The sequence below is a fragment of the Leguminivora glycinivorella genome, chromosome Z, assembly GCF_023078275.1.
Source record: "Leguminivora glycinivorella isolate SPB_JAAS2020 chromosome Z, LegGlyc_1.1, whole genome shotgun sequence".
In the NCBI taxonomy this organism is placed as follows: domain Eukaryota; kingdom Metazoa; phylum Arthropoda; class Insecta; order Lepidoptera; family Tortricidae; genus Leguminivora; species Leguminivora glycinivorella.
In genome coordinates this window covers 47,031,364-47,055,292 of record NC_062998.1, presented here as the reverse complement: position 1 = coordinate 47,055,292, position 23,929 = coordinate 47,031,364, and the positions used below count along the sequence as shown (strand labels likewise).

At 37.7% G+C, this 23,929-nt stretch overlaps 1 protein-coding gene across 2 annotated transcripts in view; it reads left to right on the top strand.

The window, feature by feature from the left end:
* Positions 1-921: 921 nt before the first annotated feature.
* LOC125240762 (PAN2-PAN3 deadenylation complex subunit PAN3) overlaps positions 922-23,929 on the top strand; it is a 36,943-nt gene continuing 13,935 nt past the window's right edge. The window contains exons 1-6 of one of the 2 annotated variants that reach the window (XM_048148826.1): positions 922-1,246; positions 1,491-1,589; positions 3,162-3,248; positions 5,188-5,415; positions 5,533-5,617; positions 7,232-7,351. In XM_048148826.1, coding sequence (XP_048004783.1) covers positions 1,515-1,589; positions 3,162-3,248; positions 5,188-5,415; positions 5,533-5,617; positions 7,232-7,351 — 595 coding nt within the window. In that variant the 5' untranslated portion in view covers positions 922-1,246; positions 1,491-1,514. Of the gene's footprint in view, positions 1,247-1,490; positions 1,590-3,161; positions 3,249-5,175; positions 5,416-5,532; positions 5,618-7,231; positions 7,352-23,929 lie in introns of both variants that reach the window. The other variant, XM_048148825.1, reaches the window with a different exon arrangement.

Sequence of the window (23,929 nt, the reverse complement as noted above, 5' to 3'; positions counted from 1 at the left end):
CTTGTCATATAAAATCAGTCTTTCCTCTACTTCTTCAATTAAAAGACAGATATCAATGTCGTCTTCAACAATCTGCATTTAAAATTATCTTTTTTTTCGAATAACTGGCAACATTGACAACCGACCGACGACTGTTTTGTCGCCGTGTGCGCACTTGCATTGAAACCCATAGGGAAGGAGACAGTTGCGTCGCAGGCCTGTCGTCGACCCCTACGACAAAAAAGTTACGTCGCACCGTGTGCGCACCTTCATACTAGCCCATAGACCGAGCGACGGAGACAAAACTGTTGCGTCGCCCGTCTGCGCCCAGCCTAACAGGAGAAATGTACAAAATAAATCTCTGATACGTTCCGAACATTCCCATCATTCGAAGTACAGAAAAGTTATGTGGAAATTTTTGGACTATAATAACACAAAAAGGTACAAATTTAATAATAACATAATCAATATGTAACACTGGAGAAAAGTTAAAATACTATACGTAAATCTAATTCTTTTACATGTCGTTGTAAATATATTGCGGTATATATAAAGGTATCCGAACCTGTGACGTTTCCTGTCAAAACATTTTTTTCAATGTTGCCATTTAACTGATCTATTTTGCGCGTTTAGGCGTCGGTTTACTTGATTATTTGCATTCGTTGTAAACAGTAAAGGTAATTTTTCAACACTAGACCACACGCCCGCCTCTTACTCCTTTCTTAGTTTTCGTACCGTTTAGTTATTATAGGCGTACCTAATACCTACAATACATGCATACTCCCAAAGAGCATTGAATCACTACGTTTTCACATAATCCATAATAATATTATTCTCATTTAAACTTAGCGCTAAACTGGAATGTTGACAATTAAAAAAATCGGTTGGTTGTCTGTGGTACAGTGCGATCTACATTCTACACATACACAAATATCTCTTTGTGTATGTATGCATTTCACCTCACTCAACTTTGTGTGTAATTTGTCTTCGTGTCGCCCTTACTCCTATTTTTCATTAAGAAACCGATGTTATGTATTAAAAGTCTTGTTTAAATCATGATTTAGCGAATAACGAATTTATAGAACGTTTATTTATCGTGACAATGAGCTTAGTATGTAAGATAAATTGCATATTTGCGTGAGGCTTCAGTCGTCACGGAGTTGTAGCAAGGGAAGTTTGGAGAATGTCGGGTGCCAGCTTGAACCTGTGATGTGGTCTTGTTAGAGGGTAGTTATATGATCATGGAATACTAATCGACTTGTGTCAGGTAAGAAACCAATCGGGGAAAAACGTCAGTAGTTTTCGTTTACCTACATGTCATTTAGCTACCTTTTAACTTCAGAGTTCGTATCGACTCGCAGCCTGATTGCGATCTACTTCCGCTTGTTTTTGAAATTTCTATTCGCATGTAAATTTTTCCAGTTTAATCTGATGCAGTCGGCATCGAAGCGGCGGCTGCGAGGAGAACACGAACTTGGCTGTTTTTAATTTGAAGTTTTCTTTTCTCCTAGTTTGCCGCGTTGTAACCAGGCGAGATGGATCCCTCTATCTTTTTGCAATATTCTCCCCCAAATGGGCTTCCCCAGGAATCAAAACTAGCAACGTATATGGTAAGTCACTAGTCTGAAATGTTACCTTTCTCATTGGATCAACTATCAATTATTATGGGGGTTTGAGCAAAATTTACCTATAAAAAGTTTACCTGTTTTCTGTTATAGAAAGGCCTTTCATTCCATTGACTATACGGTTTATGGTTTAAGATCTTTATTCCCAAAAAGAATTTACAAAATTCACTTACTTGAGAATACAATTTTTTATAACTTATATAGACTAACGTGCATTTAAAGTAGGTAGGTTTACAAAAGTTACTTAATTATTAAGGAATATTTTTTTTTTGCATTTTACAATTAATGTGCAGACAATGTAGTACCTATTAAAATAATCTAAGTTAAACAACCATTTCTTTTTTGATAATGTGGGTAGAAATAATAAGTTAGTAGCCGGCTCGCATAACTCAACTTTTGTCAAGTAATAATTTGTAAGTATGCTGTAAATATTCTCAATGCTCCCCAAGCACGGGTTAGTTTAAGTAATCAAACATAAGAGTGCCTTGCGATTAAGCGCAGTTATTTTGAAGATTTAGTTCGCATTATACTGGTTTATCAGTCACTCGTTCGTCATCGGGGCAGTGGGAACGCGATGCTGTACAAAAATCAGCGAGCTACGAAGCACTTAGAGTGGAGTAGGCAAATTATCATATTTAGATAGCAATTGTAAGAATAAAATAGTTAAATTTTATTATGTTATATAAAGATAAAAAAGTTACGTATAATAAAAAGAAATAAAGTATATGTATGGTTGTATTATATTAAGTAAGTTTAGTATTATTTAAATTTTATTAAGTAATTAGTATAGTATTATATAAATTTAGTTTAGTATTTTATTAAGTAAATTTAGTATATCGTTTAGCAATTTTTATTATTTACGTAGGTATATTTAGTTATATATTTACGTATTCATATTAAGTACATTTTTATGGATATTTATTTAACTTGCTATATTTATTATACTTTTATGTATTTAATTTATCTACTAAGAATAACAAATATTTTACATTATAAATAATATTATAAATTGAAATGTAGGTACTATTTGCTAAACAAATATAGATGTACCGCATTACTAATTAATTATAATATTCTTGTTTTACATAGTCGGTGGTTCTGCTCAGTCTTCTTTGCTTGTAAGAACATTGTTTTTTGCATATGAAGATATTGGTATAATTTTCGGTATGCCTTTTACATATTTAATGCATAAGTTTTTCTCGCCATTAGTTGTTCGAGCTTGGAATTCTTCTTTTACTATAAAATGTTTATGTGCAAGGTCGATATGAAATAATAAACTTATGAAAGAAGACTTGTATACTAGAAGTCATGAAATAGCCTTACCATATTGCATTGATGATTATTTTGTTAAAGACCCTTCAGAATGGACCCGTTCCACAATACACAACACATTATGTACCACATCTGTCTATCTACCCCATTGTTAGAAGAGAGGAGGTTGAAGAAGCGGAGGATTTAGAGAGAGATTTACGGGTATCACATTTTCTTATATTATGAAGAAAGTGAGGTTCCTGTGGAGGTGTATAATGGCATTGAATAACTGGGTCCCATTTTCAGAACCGTTCTACGTCCACCCCCACAAGGTCTTTGAACCAGGCGATGGGCAAGCTGAGCTTGGAGTCTTCCCCCACAGCCATTAAAAAAGTAAGTTTATATTAATCAATGTTTTGTTTATATTTGTAAGTTTACAGTGTCATTTTAATAAGTTTAAATTCCAGATTATAAACATTATTTGTTACTTTAATTCTAAGTGTAAATATTGTCATTATTGTTTATCCTTTCTTTTTTACAAAACAACCTTAATCCTAGTAATCTACTGTAGCTTAAAAGTTTTTATATGCATAGCTTTCCTCCGGGCAATAAACTGTGACCTAACTGCCGACTTATAATAAAACCATTATGTTATATTACTTGTTGGAAGTTCTTAACAACCTTGAACTCTTCCAATCAAATAGAAGTTGAAGAAAGTAAACTAAGACTTGTAACAAATATGAAATGTTTTCTTAGTTGGTTGTTTTCATTTAAATTTTTAGAATCAACATATAGTTTAACTAGTAATTGATATTTGTATATAATAGTACATTACGATACAAGTGCGTACAAAAGGAAGTCTGAAAGGAGTGGCGATAAATTAAAACACGACCGAAGGGAGTGTTTTAAATCGACACGAGTTACGAATTTCCTTTTTGCACGTGTATTGTACGACGTTTTTCAGTACAGATGAGCCTCCGAAGTGTTTTAATTTATCGCCACTCGTTTCGAACTTCCTTTTTTACGCAATTGTATCGTAATGTACTATTAGTATGTATCCTGTTTATCAAATCATAGTTGTGTACTAAAAGTTGGGGATGACTAAACATTATATATAAACCTAAGTCCCATCACAACAGATTAGAAATGGTCACAGTGATGGTAAGGCGCTATGAAGCCTTACATAGCCCCTAACCAAGAAGAAGAAGTCCCCCGCTGTGCCTGTGTGTTTGTGTGTAAACTCAAAAACTACTTAACAGATTTTCATGCGGTTTTCACCTTTTGATTAATGTTATTGTTGAGGACGGATAAGTATATAATATGTTAAATTTTTATTTTGAAATAAGTTGACAATTGACGTCTAAGAAACTATAGATACTGAATAAGAATGGAATCATTTGGCATTAAAATTAATGTTAAAATAAAAAAAATATTTTCATACAAATTGTATGGGGTAAGTTTTTCTCGATTTGTGGATTTTTAGGGTTCCGTAGTCAACTAGGAACCCTTATAGTTTCGCCATGTCTGTCTGTCCGTCCGCGGATAATCTCAGTAACCGTTAGCACTAGAAAGCTGAAATTTGGTACCAATATGTATATCAGTCACGCCAACAAAGTGCAAAAATAAAAAATGGAAAAAAATGTTTTATTAGGGTACCCCCCCTACATGTAAAGTGGGGGCTGATATTTTTTTTCATTCCAACCCCAACGTGTGATATATTTTTGGATAGGTATCTAAAAATGAATAAGGGTTTACTAAGATCGTTTTTTGATAATATTAATATTTCCGGAAATAATCGCTCCTAAAAGAAAAAAAAGTGCGTCCCACCCCTCTAACTTTTGAACCATATGTTTAATAAATATGAAAAAAATCACAAAAGTAGAACTATATAGAGACTTTCTAGGAAAATTGTTTTGAACTTGATAGGTTCAGTAGTTTTTGAGAAAAATACGGAAAACTACGGAACCCTACACTGAGCGTGGCCCGACACGCTCTTGGCCGGTTTTTTAGCTGGAATTTTGTTTGGTTCCATACAAATTTTTGATCCTTGTCAGGAATGGGATTGTTTGGCATCAAAAAAAGTTTGAAAAATTACCTTTTTCTCTCATCCTATATGTTTACTCCAAAATCTGTAAACGCCAATCTTCATCAATTTAAAATAGATGGAAGTCTCCTAAGACCGTTTTCGCGTAGCATCACGGGATATTGTAGCTGCCCTCACTGACCCTCTATCAAAATACATCCTGTATATGCCTCCATCACCACCACTAGTCCAGCCAAAGTAATCTGATCAACAATAGACTGTCTCAAGTGACTATAGCCCTTTCCGCAGGTCCTGATAGGGGAGTTCATGCCCGTGAACTACTTCACGCCATTCCTGCCCGACTCCCCGGAGAGCTCGCCCCCCTCCACCCTGGCCACCCTCCAGGGGAACCTCCAGGGGAATCTTCAGGGCAACCTCCAGGGTAACCTACAGGCCAACCTGCAGGGCAACCTACAGGGCAACCTTCAGGGAAATATTCCAGGGAATATACAGCAAAATACACAACAAGTGCATCAGGTGAGAATAAGATTTGATGGTTTATTTATGGTGTTAACAATTATAATTGTGAACTTATTATACCTAAGTCTGTATTTTTATATTCCTACTACTGTTTCATGGACGTATTTCTCTTAGGAGAATGTCGGCGGCACGACGTATTTTTATTCCACAAACGACAGCATGAATTCGACCGGCGGGCTCAATGCTTCCGCACCTATGGGTAAGATTATTAATATTATTATTTTAACATTTTTCTCAAATAATCAAAATATATTTTGTTTAAAGCTTTGCTGATTCATTTCAATTCAAGTCATTTCTTGAAAGTGCAATCTAATGAAAATCAGAAATCGGAATGCTAAAGTCTAGGAGAAGAACGATAGAATCGGAGTTGGTTTTACTTGCCATTTGCTATGGAAATGTGTGGCAAATTTCTATGGAGATATGACATTTAAGCTAGTCAGCTTCTTGACACTACCAGATAATTTCCTATTGAATTCTAATAATGATTTAATGTCGAAAATAGTTAAAATTATCGTGTTTCTTGCTAGCAATACTTTATAAAAAAATTAATCGTAGAAAATATTCCCGTGCCCAAGGTGTTTTCTATGTAGGCATTGACCTATTTGTACATAAATGCCGTTGTCTGAGTACCCACAACAGGCCTTCTTTAGCTTTCCGTAGCCCTTAGACAATCTTACGAATGGCCTATAATATTTATTTATTTAACACACACAAGAAAGACATTCATATTGTTTGTTTGTTGCCATCCAGTCGTTTCAAAGCACAAAGTCACAAGCGAAAGTAGATTCAAATTTGCAGGAAATAATACCTCTTATTCGCGAGTTATTCATACAATGACCTCTGAGCAAATGTTCATGACAAAGACGAGATGTGATGCTGATATATTCGCTTCGAGACTACTTGACTTTAAAAGTACAAGGGCTGCGTGCGTCAATGCAATTTTTTTAAGCGTTATACATTCGGATAGCTGAGGAAAATGCAGTTAGATCTTTACCTACGAATACCTGTATGGCCTTATGGAACTCATTCTTGATGAAGACAGAGACATTCTTAATAAAAAGGTATTGCCGTTTAAAAATAGTAAGTGCCAAAACGAACAATTACAAAAATGCCCCGTATAATTTGATTAACCTTCTAATTGCTCAGAATCTTTTATCCAATGTGCTCTGTGGCCACCGATACGAAGTTACACGAAGTGTTATTTATCAGACTTCAGAGAAGTGAGCTGGATGTTTAGAGATATCTAATACATATATTGGGATACGGGTGTTTAAGGAGTAACATAATCGACTATCATCATTTTACCCAAGGGGAAAATGATCACCTAGGCCTGTAAGGCTAAGATGGACAGATGTCACGTTTTAACAAGTGTATGCAGGAATAGTCAACCAATTGGAACCCTAGGCCTCTCTACAACCATGTCAAAATGACAAGCAGTAAGAGATTTCTTACAATCTGATTTATAACGTCACTATGACATAGTTCTACAGTGGCCTAGGGTTCCAATTGGTTGACTGTACTTAAGAGCCAAACTGTATGATATAACAAGTAAAAAAAAACGCGACCACGTTACCGCTTAGCACTACTTGCGCTCTCATCTATTCTGTAGCTGTGATCGCCCGGCCGTTTAAAGTTTTAACTTGTATGGGATCGGCATTTATGAAGTAAAATATTTCTAATCCTCGGTGTAATTTACAGGCAAAAAGGTAATAGCCATCAAATATTAATTATTCGCGCTCTATATACAAATACTTACATAACTACCTCTATAGATATTGCAAAGACGACCAGCTAATATTTTTGTCTTCCACAGGCCAGCCGGAGCAATGCCTAGGCGTGGTGGGACCAGGGCCGGCGGTGCCCTCTCCATACGCCACGCAGATGTACGCGGGCACGCCGACACACATGGGACCCATCACGCAGACCAAGCCTGGTGAGTTACTGTTGTCCTTTATACAGGTCAAGTGAGGTGATATGATGCCGTCTCCGGGTTCACGTTCACACTGGCCGCACGCCTCGCGAGGAAAGAGTCCGTGCTCTTCCGAGCAAATTTACTCGGAAAGATGGCGGCCCCCGGTCAGCTGTTCAAAATTGCATTGCTCATATTTATTTCCGTTGCACGTAATTCGTGGTTTTCGCATTTTCTTTTCAATAAGGATTAAAAAGAAAAGTAAATCAATCACGATTCACGGCAATAAATGGGGCAATATTTTTTTTTCATCACGGTCTATATCCCGGTCAATATAAGTCTAATAAAAATAACCGTGAATCTTTCAAAACTCTTAATAAATATGTGTTCTCGTGCAGAACTATTTTGAACAGCTGACCGAGGGCCGCCATCTTGTCGAGCAAATTTGCTCGGGCGAGGCAAACTGTGCTCGTATGAGCACGGACGTTTTCCTCGCGAGGCGTGCGGCCAGTGTGGACCCGGCTTATGACGCAGATGTATGCAGGCACGTCCACACAGGCATACATCTGCTACGGGATGTCGTGGAGTGATGTTAGTTTTTACCCCCGACGCAAAAACGACGGGGTTTTATAAGTTTGACGTGTCTGTCTGTGTGTGTCTGTCTGTGGCATCGTAGCTCCCGAACGGATGAACCGATTTAGATTTAGTTTTTTTTTGTCTGAAAGCTGAGTTAGTCGGGAGTGTTCTTAGCCATGTTTCATGAAAATCGGTCCACTATGTCGCGGTCGAGGGTTTTTTCAATATTTTAATTTTGTGGTTAGGTCATTATTATATTATTCGTTTAGACGAAAACCTGTTTTATAGGCCGGTACTGTCGCCATCAGAATAGAGCGGCCAAGGTTCTCACTAATATCTAAATATTCACTTAAGCATTTCCGATATATTTGATAGCGACCATATTTTGATTGTGTTTTACGAAAGGCCTTATCTTAAAAAAATCCAAAGACGCACTAAATACAGGGTCCGTATCCGTACTAATTGACCATACATTAATCGTAATATCCACGCAGTAGGGTTTGATAGCCAGTTTACACGAACTGCAACGACATACTAGCGGCATTATGCCGTGGCCTTGCACCTGCGGTGTGCACAGGTGGAGATTCCCATGGTTTGCATTATTATCTATTCAGATTAAAAGTGCCGGCGTAATAAGTTCATATAAAGTACTAGCCTATTCAATTGTTTCTTTAACTTGTAGGTATACAATATGCATGATTACTTAAAAAAGGTAATTTTTGCCAAAATTTTATTTCGGTCAAATATTACATTAACAGTAGGTCCTACCACCAACCTGTTGTACCTACGATACACGTGTTGTATGATGATGATGTCCCCCCACAGACGTATCCGTCAATGGCGGCGACCTCCTGACAAATTTTATTAATCTATTCATTAATTTCATAAACAAATGACATTTGTTTCAACTAAATAGTTACGTGCCTCAGCACGAGCGAGATTTACAAATCTGAATTTAGTTTTGAAAGTCCGACAGCACAGAGCACAGTAGAGCTGATCAGAGAAGTTGTAGCGTAGTTGTAGGAGGGCTTGGATCGAGGTTTTCGGAGCTGACGTCCGATCCGAATAGATCAGGGCTCGGCAAACTTTTGAGAAGAACTTCATCAAAAAAGTCGCAAATGTAGTTTTCCTTGACCTGTGATCCCCAAGTATTCACATATAATATTTGCACCTCCGGAGAGCCAGATGCAGATGCGGTTTGCCCACCCCTGGAATAGGTCAATCTCAACTAGTCTCGATTTGAACAGATATAAATTGTGTATAGGTAATTCCACGGAGGTTGAAGTGAATGATAACACACACAGCTAAATGAAGATTAGTACTGATTGCAAAAAAATGAATGAATGAAATGAGTGAGTGAATGTAAAAAAAAACGATTAATATATTTTTGAAAAACATTATTATTTATTGATATACTTATCATTAATGGTATTAAAAGCAGTAAAAAATAATGAACAAATCCTTTTATAAACCACCGCCACTTGGCATATCTTCATCTGATTCGTTAGGATTGATTATAAGGTTTTGGTTTTCGGTTAAATCATCTATCATAGGTTCCCTTTCCCTATATCTTTCTTCGTTTTCTTGGGTTTTTCGGAAAATACTGTGAAACGTTTCTTTATCAAGTGCTGCTATTTCTTCGTTTAATTTTCTCATGACGCTATTAAATATGAACTCAGTATTACTAGCTGGAAGTCGCGGTGGCACGAATAAAATTTTGCTAAGGACAAACGATATTATTTTATTAAATTAAATTATCCGGTGAACTTTATAGCTCATATGAAATTTCACTTCCAAATAAGTATTCAGCTATCGATATATTTTATATCGGAAGGATGTCCCTATGTTAATTGACGTTATTGCTACTGCGACTTCTATGTCTGCTAATAAGTAATGAAAAAATATTTATTTATTTATTTATAATCTGACAATTAATTAATCACATACGAGATATTTTATTTTCTGTTTTGTTTGAAAATAGTTCTATAGACGTAATTCTTAACAAAATAGTAAATAGAAACTTTTTGGTCTTTCTTGCAATTCACTGTTGAATCTGCAGTCGGTACACGGTAAGAACACTAATTTCAAAATCTCGTTGTCATTACATGACAGTGTTATAGTGTGCGTGGCCTCAACTGAGTTGAAACTACCTATAACAAGGGAGCAAAATGAGATATTTACGGCGAGGGCAAACAAATGCTGAAGGAAGGAAAGGATTGTATAATTAAAAATAAGATCCTGAGCATAGTAAGGGATTCAAATATTGTACCCAAAGTGGAAATATTTTTGCTACCAACTCGTACTGCTTTTCACATCACCAATGAGGAAATTTATACCTAATATATTATTTAAACCGAAAAAATCTATGCAAAAACAAATAATAAATTTACAAAAAAATGTGCCTTTGGACAGAAAAGGTCACTTTGCTCCCTCTCCCTCATAGCAGGGAGGAAACGTGTCACTCTTCTCCCTCCTAGTAGGGCAGAAAAGGCCCTTCTAGAAGATATCCGTGTTTTTAAATTAACGCCACTCGTTTCGAATATTCTCTGTTACGCATTTTAGTCGTAAATAACTATTTAGTTTTAATAATAGCTTTTGTCGCTGCCTGTGCCCTGTTTCACGATAGTGACAATTGTCGCCCGACAGTGACATTTCGCCGTTCATTGCCTGTTCAACAAGGAAATATTGACGCTGAGTAACAATGTTAATTATTAACCCAGAAATAGGCACAGAACTGTCAGTGTCAAGTGTCAATGTCACTGTGGTCAAATATCCCACTGTAGTTTGCTGTACTTTACTTTTTCACTTTTGTAAAATATGTCATCTGGACCATTTTAAACACTTCGTGTTTTCCTTGATTAAAAATCAGTGAATAACACATAATCAGTGAGAGGTGGTATATGCTCTAATTCGAATCCGTAATAATCGATTTGGCATAGCTGGCGTGAATGAAATGCTAACAACATCTAACTTGGTGTGAATGACCTGCCTGCCTAGCCAACGTGCCAATACATTCGTAACGCAATCTTCTGGTTATGGCTGGCCCGGTGCCGGGGCAAGTGGCCATTGGCGTACTGTAAAATTTCTTCGCCTACGGTTCCTATTTTCGCCTGTCTTTATAGTATACGTCGAAATTCCCACCTAGTTTTTAGCGTAGGACCCTCAAAAATTACTACGTTGGTTAAATTTACACGTAGTTCGGCTCATCAACCAGTTGGTATCTTCCTTTAAACTAAATTTTTTAAACGAAACTTAACTTCCTTTAAACGAAATTAAAAAAAGATATACCCTGCGAAGAGACGGAATTACGGTAGATACACGAAGAAAGGATTATGTTCAGCAGTGGATCGAGGATTTAAATGATGATGATGATGAACCTAGCGCAGACTTATGTCTATCACTCTTCGGTATTAGTGCGATTTGATATTGGTGTGTCGTTCGGTACGGATTGTAAACGATTGGCACGTTAGCTGAGCACCTTACTGCCATAACTGGGCCATTTTTTTCAAAGTTGTCCACCCCACTTTTTTTTTTTATTTGAAATTTTTTATGTGGTTTCCACTCAGATTCGCGAGCTCTTTCTATTCTAATAGGAGAATAAAAAGTGTCCCAAGGTTTTTTTTCCATTCCGTTACCATTATTTCATACATTTTGTATGGCGGTAACGGAATGGAAGGTTCGAAAAAATGTATGGAAATCTTGGGACATTTTTTTTCTCCTATCAGGATCGAAAGAGCTCGCGATTCTGAGTATTAATCGCGTAAAAAATACCCATGTTACTATAGTATGAATTTTCTGAGATGAATTTTTGGGTTGTGCCGTAATCTGTTAAACAAAAGCCTTTGTTTCTATTATTCACAGCGGCTAGCTCCCGTTTCCACGGCACGTGCTAAAGTCTCAGTGTAGTTAAAAAGCAACTATCATGATAACAATAAGGTTTAAATCCATAAAAAGCCCTTTCGGAGATAACACGTTTTGTCATCTTCAAAAAAAGTTACCTGCACACTGTAAACTGTTTCATAAATTTGAACCTTATTGTTATCATGATAGTTGCTTTTTAACTACACTGAGACTTTAGCACGTGCTGTGGAAACGAGAGCTAGCCGCTGTGAATAATAGAAACAAAGGGTTTTGTTTAACAGATTACGGCAAAACCCAAAATTCATCTCAGAAAATTCATACTAAAAACATAAAAAAGTGGGGTGGACAACTTTGAAAAAAATAGCCCAACTAACTACGAGTATACGTCAAGTAACTATTTTACGTCTTGGAGCTAATTTGTACTTGTTATGAAATGAACTTACGTCGTAAATCATTTTATGACATTTCAAACTGTTTTGACAAGCCTGTTTTAAGAGGGCTTTCGTGTGAAAAACATTGAAATCGCAACCGAGCGCTTGGTCATATCATACCGTGTGAAGTATCAAATTAAAGGGCTTTGCGAGTAGTTTACAAATATATATCACATTATAGGACTTTTTCTACTTGGTCTAACAAAATATGAGAAAATGTCCAAAAGTGGTAATAATTGTACCGGTGAAGGCTCGTTTTCATAAAATTGTCAAAAATAAATAATAGCAATCTATAATCATTATGGCATAACAGCAATTTAAGTAAACGTTGCAGATTAATTAAAAACAAAAATATTTCGATGTGATGTAGATTTTCAAAGAAATTGCCACTTAATTTTAGGTAATTTCTGAAAAAAATTGATTTCGTCTTAGCCATGTTTACTCTTTTTTAAAACTTTATAATAAAAATGTAGTCTGAGAAGTTTGTAGTACAGGGTATACGAATTATAAATTTACCTGTTTTAGTAATCAAAATTGTCCAAATTTTACAAATAAGATCGACTAATTCAGCTCTATACGTGAGTTTTTCTAAACGTGCATTGGAGAAAAATTCATAATTAATTTAGTGACTTAGTTTTCAAAAATCCAGTCTTATAAAAATCAAGATAATAAGATGCTCTAACTGAAATTTGAATTAAATAAATCTATTGGATAACGGAAAGTGTAGTATTTCACCGACTAAAACTATCAATTTTACATTATTTTGACGTATTTTTTTAAAGCAGCCTTAATCTTATTTTATTAAGTACCATTAATAGTACGAGTTCTTAACCAGATGTACATTCCGATCTGGCAGAAAGAATGAAACTTGGCATGTATATAGCTTATAGGTTTATAAGAAAATATAGAAGTAGAAACACGCTGAGGTGTCAATGTTTCCCCTCTTTCCCCCCGCTTTTGTATCCCTGATTTCAGTTTTTTAATATTTCCATGAAAACCGTGAAAGCTACCATCACGATGTCTAGGAGAAGTATGTATATTCTTCATAAAATTATCTACAATATTGTCTTTGGAAGTATAAAGCTAGAACTTATAATTTTCAAACTATGCTCATTTTCCCCTAACAATATTTCTCTTTGATGACCTGAACGATAAGTAAGACTAGCGACTTTGCTCTTTTACCTGTGGCGATGTTGCTTGACAAAACTGTTCCTTGGGTCAAACTGATCCGATTTAGCTCAATAGTCATGAAATCGCACGTCACTACACCCCACAAAGACAAGGGGAAAGGGCCGGTTTCCTCGGTGAAATCTATGCATTACTTCTTTTTGCTCTTAGCGACTAGGGCAAATCGTATATCATTTTCGTGTAATATAGGGACGAGTTAATCATTTCTGAAAAAAATCGTTGCACCTTTTCATACAAAAATAACGATTTTATTGCAAAATAATGAATTGTTATGTATTTCATTGTGAAAGTTATGGCATTTACAATTACATCGCGGCAATTATCAATAAATAAATAACCTAACCACAAAATTAAAATTTTGAAAAAACCCCCGACCGCGACCTAGTGGACCGATTTTCATGAAACATGGCTAAGAACACTCCCGACTAACACAGCTTTCAAATAAAAAAAACTAAATCGAAATCGGTTCATCCGTTCAGGAGCTACGATGCCACAGACAGACACACACACAGACAGACAAACAGACAGACAGACAGACAGACAGACAGACAGACAGACAGACAGACAGACAGACAGACAGACAGACGGACAGACAGACAGACACGTCAAACTTATAACACCCCGTCGTTTTTGCGTCGGGGGTTAAAAATAGGAAAGATTAATAGCCAATAACCCAGTTCTGATGATGGAATACTGGAGAAGTCGAGGGAACTCCTCAAATCTTAAAGGCATAGATATAGTGATTTTTGTATTTTTATTATAACAGCATGCATTTACGTTCAAAATAGTGACATTTCGTGCAGTGGAACTGCTTATGATCATCAGAACGGAACTCCTCAAATCTGAACGGCACACTTAATACTGACTTTGGTATTTTTATAAGAACCTCATGCATTTACGTTCAGAACAGTGACATTTGGTGCAGTTGAACTGCTGATGATGATCAGAACCGAACTCCTGAAATCTGAACGGCACAGGTATAATGACTTTGGTATTTTTATAAGAACATCATGCATTTATATTCAGAGCAGTGAAATTTCGTGCAGAGGAAATGCTGATGATCATCAGAACGGAACTCCTCCAATCTGAACGGCACACTTATAATGACTTTGGTATTTTTATAATGACATCATGCATTTACGTTCAGAATAGTGACACTTGGTGCAATGGAACTACTGATGATGAGCAGAACGGAACTCATCAAATCAGAACGGCATACTTATAGTGACTTTGAGAACAGCATGCATTTAATACGTTCAGAAATGCAGCAAGCATAACGACGAGAACAAATCTCCTAACATGAGCTTGAGCTATGCGTCGTTGAGGAGTATAATTATATATAATTTTAATAATCCAATTGATTTCTAATTTATTATTGCATACGATTAGGTTTTTTATTATTGCATTTCAATTTAGTTATTTTATTGTTGACATTTAATTCCATTAATGAAGTATTATTTATTAGTATTAATTAAGTAAAACCTAAAAATGAAAATGTCTATAAATTAAATTGAATTAAAATGTATGTCACCAACCTATCTAAGAGATATGCCCGGCTGTTGACATAATACCTAGGGTTCGGGAAAGAATAAAGAAACACCAGTATTTTATACAAATTTCTTTATTATGTACACCCTAAATAAAACCTAACTCAGTAACTTGGTAGAGCAAGATTTGGTTCGTTAAACTGTTATTTACATCAAGTTCAGTTCGATCATAAAACCTAGGAAAAACACAGATCCTATGTGTAAACACCATCCATAGATCAAACTAATTTTAAGATAAACCTAATATATAGATTAAACCACCACCAAACAAATTGTTGTAAACAAAAATTATTACTCAGTAAATGTGTGACTCTTAATGCTATACCTAGAACTGAAACTAAAACTGGAACTGGATCTGGCAAATGTTGCAATCATGTGATAGGCTTTCAAGTATTCATTTTATGATAATTAACTTTTGAATAGAAAGGATTTAAATTAAGATTTTAACTGTAAAAAGAAACAAACCAAATAAAAAAACCAACACAATAGGTACCTGCTATCTCTGAAGTCCCCGAAGAAACACTCCGTTCCCGGCTCCGGATTCATTAGTGAAGTATGAACATTCTCCTCCCCTACAATAGAAATAGAATAATAAGAACCACGTTTATAAGCGAAAGAATTTCCCTACTCCTTTTAAGATTGAACTATGGTAACACTTACCGGAAAATACTTCAGCAGACAAGCATTAAAATTATTAGGTCTCAGCACAACCACCGAAACGCCAACGCATATCAGCAACAGCTGCAGTGCGTAGTCTGAGGACCTATTGCTCCTGTCCTCGATGATGGAACTATGCATTTCCAAAACACCAAATTAAAACTTTTCCTTATTATGCATCTATAAAGTTCCTCAAAATGATTCATATATGCATTCCATGCCACAAAACATCATTATTATCTTATAAAATTAATTTCTGTACATATTTAGTCAGAAAACGCCTTTTCTTCACGTCCAGAATTTTCCATCTCCCATTCATTTGTTCTTTCTCTATCCAAATTCAAATTCCCCACCATAGAGGTAACTAGCCAAAAAGTTCTGAATAAACTAGATGAACAAAACCTTTATGCTGAAACTATAAAATGGACTGAAAGTATAGGAATGTAATTTTATTAATTTAACTAGAACATATTATTTATTTATTAGAAAAAATAAAATCATCAAAATATCCGGCATCACATATGGGGCATGGCCCCTCTAGGGCTCGAGGCGAGCGTACGCTCTCCGCCTTCGACCCTGCCGCTTTCGTCGTAGCGGAGGAGCGTCAACAGCTGCCTCTCGCTCTCTCTCTGCTTCCTCCTTCCGCGACATGACTGCTTCGCAGAAGGAGGCCACCGCCTTCCATTTTCTCTCGCTACCCAGCATAGTCTCTACTACGCCGCGTAGCGAGAGGTCCGCCGCTCCCGTCTCTGCCCTGAGGGTAGCTCTTTTCACGGCCCAACGAGTGCACTCTTCCAGAGTGTGTTGGGCCGTGTCGTCCGCCACACCGCACTCGTGGCACTGAGGCCGCGGTTCTCTCTGTATTTTATGCAGATAGTGTCCGAAACACCCGTGTCCGGACACTATCCGCGGCTGCTCTTGACGTTCTTTCGGCCTCCTCCGCGTCCGGGAGCTCGTCACGCCCTCTGGCTTCTGCCCTCAGTCGGTATCTCTCCGCTAGTACCTCTGCCTCCAACTCCCAGGGTGGAGTGCTGGCGAGGAGGCATACCGCTGCGTAAGAGGTAGTACGGTAGGCCCTCACCATCCGCTGAGCTACGAACTTCTGGGGCCGCCGGAGCAATACCTTTGCGCGTCTTGTCAGGTGTCCAGACCAAATCGGTGCACCATAGAGCGCCATACTCCGGACGACTCCTGCGTATAACCGCCTACATGGAGCATTCGGCCCCCCCAGATTAGGCAGTAGGCGACCCAAGGCCGAAGCAGCACCTACAAGACGGGGAGTCAGTCTAGCAAAATGCTCCTCGAAGGTCCACTTCCTATCCAGGACAAGGCCCAGGTACTTAATGTGGGCTCTGACCTGGACAGACTCACCTCCCACCCTGACTGAAGTGCCCTCCGGCAACTGTCCCCACCCTCTCGTCCGTCCGAGGACCATGGCCTCGGTCTTTGGCAGGGCGACTCGTAGCCCCAGGAGTTTTATGCGTTGCACCGTAAGCTCGGTCGCCACCGCCGCCCTCCTGAGTAGCTCGTCCAGCTCCTTTCCCCGTACGGCCACCAGTGTGTCGTCCGCGTAGCACACGGTGATCATGCGGGGAAGCTGCACCCCTCGGATCACCCAGTCGTAGCCGAGGTTCCACAGAAGGGGACCCAGCACAGAGCCCTGGGGAACCCCGCATGTCATCGCCCTCGCACTCCGAACACCCCTCTGTTCATAAAGCACTACCCGCCCCGTCAGGTAATGCTAATGTCGCTACGTGACATGTATACCAATAAATTTTATCAATTTCGAAATAATTTTTGCCGCTACATGTCCGTGTAATGTTGCTTAAAATGCATGTTAATTAAAAATCCATTTTATGTAAATAATTATAGTTTTAGTCTTATTTAAGTAAGTATATTGCTGTATACCCTAACAGGGTTCATGTGATCTTTTGCTGTAGGTAAATAGCCTATTGTAAGACCTTGTGTAACACATGATTACAAATGCAATAAATGAATTATGAATTATGAGTTCCGTTGTGATCATCATCAGCTGTTCAACTGCACCAAATGTCACTGTTCTGAACGTAAATGCATGAGGTTCTTATAAAAATACCAAAGTCAGTATAAGTGTGCCGTTCAGATTTGAGGAGTTCCGTTCTGATGATCATAAGCAGTTCCACTGCACGAAATGTCACTATTTTGAACGTAAATGCATGCTGTTCTAATAAAAACACAAAAATCACTATATCTATGCCTTTAAGATTTGAGGAGTTCCCACGACTTCTCCAGGATTCCATCATCAGAACTGGGTTATTGGCTAATCTGTCCTATTTTATATTTATTGATAATTGCCGCGATGTAATTGTAAATGCCATAACTTTCACAATGAAATACATAACAATTCATTATTTTGCTATAAAATCCTTATTTTTGTATGAAAAGGTGCAACGACTTTTTCAGAAATGATTAACTATTTAACTCGTCCCTATATTACACGAAAATGTTATACGATTTGCCCTAGTCGGTAAGACCAAAAAGAAGTAATAAAGATTTCACCGAGGAAACCGGCCCTTTCCCCTTGTCTTTGTGGGGGGTAGTGACGTGCGATTTCATGACTATTGAGCTAAATCCGATCAGTTTGACCCAAGAAACACTTTTGTCCAGCAACATCGCCACAGGTAAAAGAGCAAAGTCTTTAGTCTTACTTATCGTTCAGGTCATCAAAGAGAAATATTGTTAGGGGAAAATGAGGATAGTTTGAAAATTATAAGTTCTAGCTTTATAGTTCCAAAGACAATATTGGAGAGAATTTTATGAAGAATATACTTCTCCTAGACATCATGATGGTAGCTTTCACGGTTTTCATGGAAATATTAAAAAACTGAAATCAGGGATACAAAAGTGGGGGGAATGAGGGGAAACATTGACACCTCGGCGTGTTTCTACTTCTATATTTTCTTATAAACCTATAAGCTATATACATGCCAAGTTTCATGCTTTCTGCCAGCAGGGACTATACATTCATACTAATTCGCCGTTTCCGCCCCGCACTATAATTTAATGAATGTTTATTTGAGCACAAACTAGCAAAATTATAAATCAATGGTCTCGTATATGTTACAACAGTGTCATATTTTAACGTTTACCGACATCCAATACGACTTAATTACGAGACACGCCCCTTGTTCTACTTAGCTCGCACGAACTACGTTAACATAATATCCACCAATTCATATGTAAGTCCTTGCAGTATTTCAAACGCTTACACTTTTCGGTAACAAATAATTTAAATATTAGTGACCAAATTCTTAACGTATTTATAAATTAAGTTTTTTGGCAAAAATTACTTGTTTGGTTCATATTCATACCAAGCTTTTATCGCTGACTCTATGTATAGTTTCTAAAGACATCCAATACTATCTTAATTCTTAGGTATAGGTTACTGTTAGGTTGCGTTGTTTTTTTTTAACCCCGGACGCAAAAACAATGGGGTGTTATAAGTTGACGTGTCTGTCTGTCTGTTTGTTTGTATGTGTGTCTGTCTGTGGCATCGTAGCTGATGAACCGATTTTTATCTAGTTTTTTGTTTGGAATCTGAGTTAGTCGGGAGTGTTCTTAGCCATACTTCATGAAAATCGGTCCACTATGTCGAGTTTCTCACTATTTTCGAAATTTAAATTTTGTGGTAAGGTCATAGGGTTCCTATGGTCAACTCCTCTCTCTAACAGTTTAGCTCAATGGTACTTAGTTTATGCGGAAAGCGTCGTGAAATGTATAGGGTCTAATACATTCTACAACTCTTTTGTTTCCACACACATTGCTAGTTAAACAAAAGCTTGTAATTTGAAGTAATAGTGGGCTAGCGTGTATGCTATTTTAATCTAACTCTCCAGTACAAAATTAATAAAAGTGCAGCGGTAGAAACGCCCCGTGGCCTTCCCCTGCATGTTACACATGACCTTCGTTTCCAGGTTTTAAATATTCGTAAGTAAACAGTGCTTTACACCGTAACATGTGTCAAGACTAAAGACCCTGAGCTAAACGCTACGAGCTAGATGTTTGCTTCGGGTATCGCTGCATACGAAATGCGGTGCAGACGGTGCAGTGTGTTCGGGCTGCGGAATTAATAATGACCTGTTAACATTTATAAGATGGTGGCTTTACTTCGTTTGCATCTTCGTTGTTTATGCACATGTAAATTGTTTCTTCCAATTTCTTATCACTGTCTTATCTCAAGGTATTATGTATTATCTCTGGAAAAACGCCCATTTTTTTTTGTTTTTATGCTGTCGCAAGGCTTGGTTTTATAGAGTTTGTTAGTAATCCAAGTTTTAGTTGGAAGCTTAAAGAAATAAGCCGTTTCAAGCCCTGAAAGTATGGTTATTTTCTTCATTAAAAAATATCGGACAATCTAATAAAACGAAATTAATACTTAAATCATAAGCCATATAAGCTCATCAAAATCAAAATCATAAGCGAAATAAGTTTTGCGTGCTTCATTGCGTAATTTGCATGCTTTATTATATTAGTTAATGTTTATATATATTTATTTATAGCTATATAGTATATTTTTGTGTACCTATTTCTATAAACTGTTATGTCAGATGACGAAACATACCATTCAGCCTGTGATTTGTCTTCTTCTTTTCACTCTCTTGATTGCTCAATATCCACGCCTGACACCCTTGGTAACTTCGTAACACGCACTTTCCAAAATGCTCATAAACACTTGAATGTCTGTCACCTTAATGCCCAAAGCATTCCTTGTCATTACCAAGACCTACTCGAAACTTTCTCTGGTTCAAAGGTACATGTAATTTTAATATCTGAATCTTGGCTCAAGCCTAGTTTAGCTTCTACTCTGTACTGTCTACCCGGCTACGTGTTACTGCGAAACGATCGAGTGGGCAAAGGCGGGGGAGGTGTTGCCATCTACTTGCGTAGCGAATTGTCCTATAGAATTCTCTCCTCGTCCCCTACACAATTCTCTAATTCTTTGGAACACTTGTTGATTGAGGTTACCATGCAAGGAGCGAATGCCGTCCTTGGTGTTGTGTACTGTCCTCCTACTTTAGACTATTTTTCAGACTTCGAGACACTACTTCACACAGTCAGCACTGAGTATGAACATATTTTAATTATGGGCGACTTTAATACCGACCTTTTGAAAAGCAATTCTAGATCGCGTAAGTTGAGGGTAGCCGCAGAGTCTGCCGATATGACAATTCTTCCACTCCAATCTACGCATCATAATACTGACACAACCGATACTTGGCTAGATCTCATTCTTACTACTTCTGTGGATCATGTGGATCAGGTTGGTCAGTGCCCGGCACCCGGTTTCTCACACCACGATCTAATTTTCGTCAGCTATCGTGTTAAGACTGTATCGTTAAGTATAAACACAACTTTGAGTAGCCGTATTTATTTTCTATTATATTTTTTTCTTATAACAAGACATGGGCTTAATAAGTCACATAATAAGGTGCGCATTTTGTCCTAGAAACTCGACGTGAAGCATGTGGTTTAGACAGTATTGACTTAATCTTCCCGAGTACCAATTACGATTTCGGACAAATGCTACTAGAAAATTCACAAACTGCGTACAAGACGATACGATTGCGAAAAAATATTGTACGGTGCGAACCTCAACTACACATGATCCACAAAGCAGAATATCTGGACATAGTCTAGCCACTGTTATTTAAAAAAAATAGAGTTTCGGATCTGTGTATGGCGGCCATTTAGAGAATATAGCATGGCGCTTACGCTAACTTCGACTTTGATGTCGAATTTATCTATCATACAGTGTTTATGTCGATCTGGTTTAGGGACTGTTCAAACACCATGAATGTCTAGTAGACTTTGGCCTATGGCTAATTTTTTTACCTGTTTCTCTTTTCCTGCTTGCATCAAAAATTTACGGCAATCCGAAACGTTGCTCAAAAATGCGTTTTTTTTAATTATATAAATTCACCGCATTTATTCTGCAAGTGCCCTATTGAACAACCATAAAGAGGACTCTTAAAGAATATGTTTTGGCAGCATATTAACCTTTGTTTGTTGAAATCGTCCTAATGACTCATTGGAATATTCTCAAATTAAGCCAGATAGGGGTTGTCCCAAATGTATTTGCTAGACCTTAATGAAAGTACCATAAACTCCCTAAAATAAAATCAATATCAGACCTTCTTATATCAAATAGTGCTTACCAATACCTTCAGATCATACTCTCGGAACATAATAATACAAAATTATGCACATGTCAACATTTAGACCAGGTTTTTTTTGTCCTTACACTTAACGATACAGTCTTTAGGCCTCGCAAACTGAAACCTAAGACAGTAAAACTCCGTAGCTTTGCGAAATTAAATATCGATGCATTAAGACGTGACGCGGGAGCTCTTGACTGGTCTACCGTTTTAACTGCTTCCTCGGTAAACGATGCGACTGTTTCGTTCAGCAAGCTAGTTTTAAATTTGTATGATTTGCACGCACCTCATCGTAGTGTCAAGCTGAAGCGTCCACCTGTTCCGTGGATTACAGAAGCTGTACGGATGGCAATGACAAGGCGGGATCGTGCGTTCCGTAAATTCAAACGCGAACGTTGTGAAGAGAACTGGGTGACTTTCAAAAAGGCTAGGAACAAGTGCAATCAGATGGTGAGATCAGCAAAGCGCAAATATGTTCACGACAATATTGCTTCTTCCTCCGCAGCAAATACCTGGAAATTTTTGAAAACTCTAGGCATTGGAAAGCCTGTAAACCAGACTAATTCCTCTTCTTTTTCATCTTTCTCTATAAGTATTAATGATATTAATTCGCATTTTGCTAAATCTTCCAATTTAGATCCCTTTACAATAGATCGAAGTGTTTCAGAAATAAATGCCCTGCCTCTTAATTCCATAACTCAATTTACTTTCACCCCTGTCACTGCTGATGAGATAAGTAACGTTATTTCATCTATTAGATCGAATGCTACTGGTCTTGACGATATAAGCCGACTAATGATTGTTCATATTTCTGAAAGTATTCTACCTGCTCTCACTTATATTGTCAATCTATCCATGTCTACTGACACTTTTCCTTCTTTGTGGCGGAAAGCGTACGTAATTCCATTACCTAAGAAGGCTAATCCTAGTGAAATGAAAGACTTTCGGCCTATCTCTATACTACCTTTCTTGTCCAAAGTCAAAGAAGCCATTGTCCATAAGAAATTGTCTGCTCACATCTTCAACAACCAGCTCCTTTCTCCTTATCAGTCAGGTTTTCGCTCTGGTCACAGCACGACTACCGCATTGCTGAAAGTTGTTGAGGATGTTAGATCAGGCTTTTCCAATGCTTTCAATGCAGTTAATCATGACTTGTTACTTGCTACATTAAGGCACCTAAACATCTCATCAACAGTGACCGAGTGGTTTTCTTCCTATCTTCAGGATCGTCATCAGGCGGTCAGGGCGGATGATGCTATTTCCGATTGGCGTGAACTGACTTCTGGCGTTCCTCAGGGCAGCATTCTGTCTCCTCTCCTTTTTTCAGTCTTCATAAATCTAATTACTTCTAGGATCCTCTGCTTATACGCTGACGACCTACAAATATATACGCAAACTGATTTAACTCCTTTAAAACAAGCAGTGACGAAAATTAATAATGATTTGGCCAATATCTCTAACTGGTCTCGTAATTTCGGCATCAATGTTAATCCGGACAAATGTCAAGCCATCATATTCGGAAGTCCTCGCTTGCTTTCTTTAGTTAATGTTATCAGTTGGCTCCGATCCTTTACGGGGGCAGTGTGGTTCCTTACGCGCCGGAAGTGAGAAACTTGGGTCTATTAATGGATACTGGTCTGTCTTGGGCTCCGCAAGTCTCGGATGTTTGTCGCCGGGTAACGAATATGCTGCGGTCTTTTTACAGGCTTAAACACTTTTTGCCGGTTAGCACGAAAATGCTCCTTATTCAGGCGTTAGTATTGCCTGTAATAGATTATGGTGACGTATGTTATTCAAACATTACGAAGGAATTACTAAATAAATTGGATCGTTTGCTTAATAACTGCATACGATTTATCTACGGGCTCAGAAAGTACGACCATATTTCCATCTTCCGCCGAAAACTAAACTGGCTCCCGATCCGCGAGCGTAGGTCGTCTAGAATACTTTGCATGCTCTATACTATCCTGTTTGATCCAGCTGCACCAGATTACCTTCGATCTAAATTTCAATTTATAACTCCTCGTCCCGATTGCGATCTTCGTAAGTCTCGGAGCCTTAAGCTCGCTATCCCCCTCTAACGCACCGGGTTCATGTCCAACTCCTTCGCTATGCAGGCAATTCGTCTTTGGAACGATCTCCCTCTCG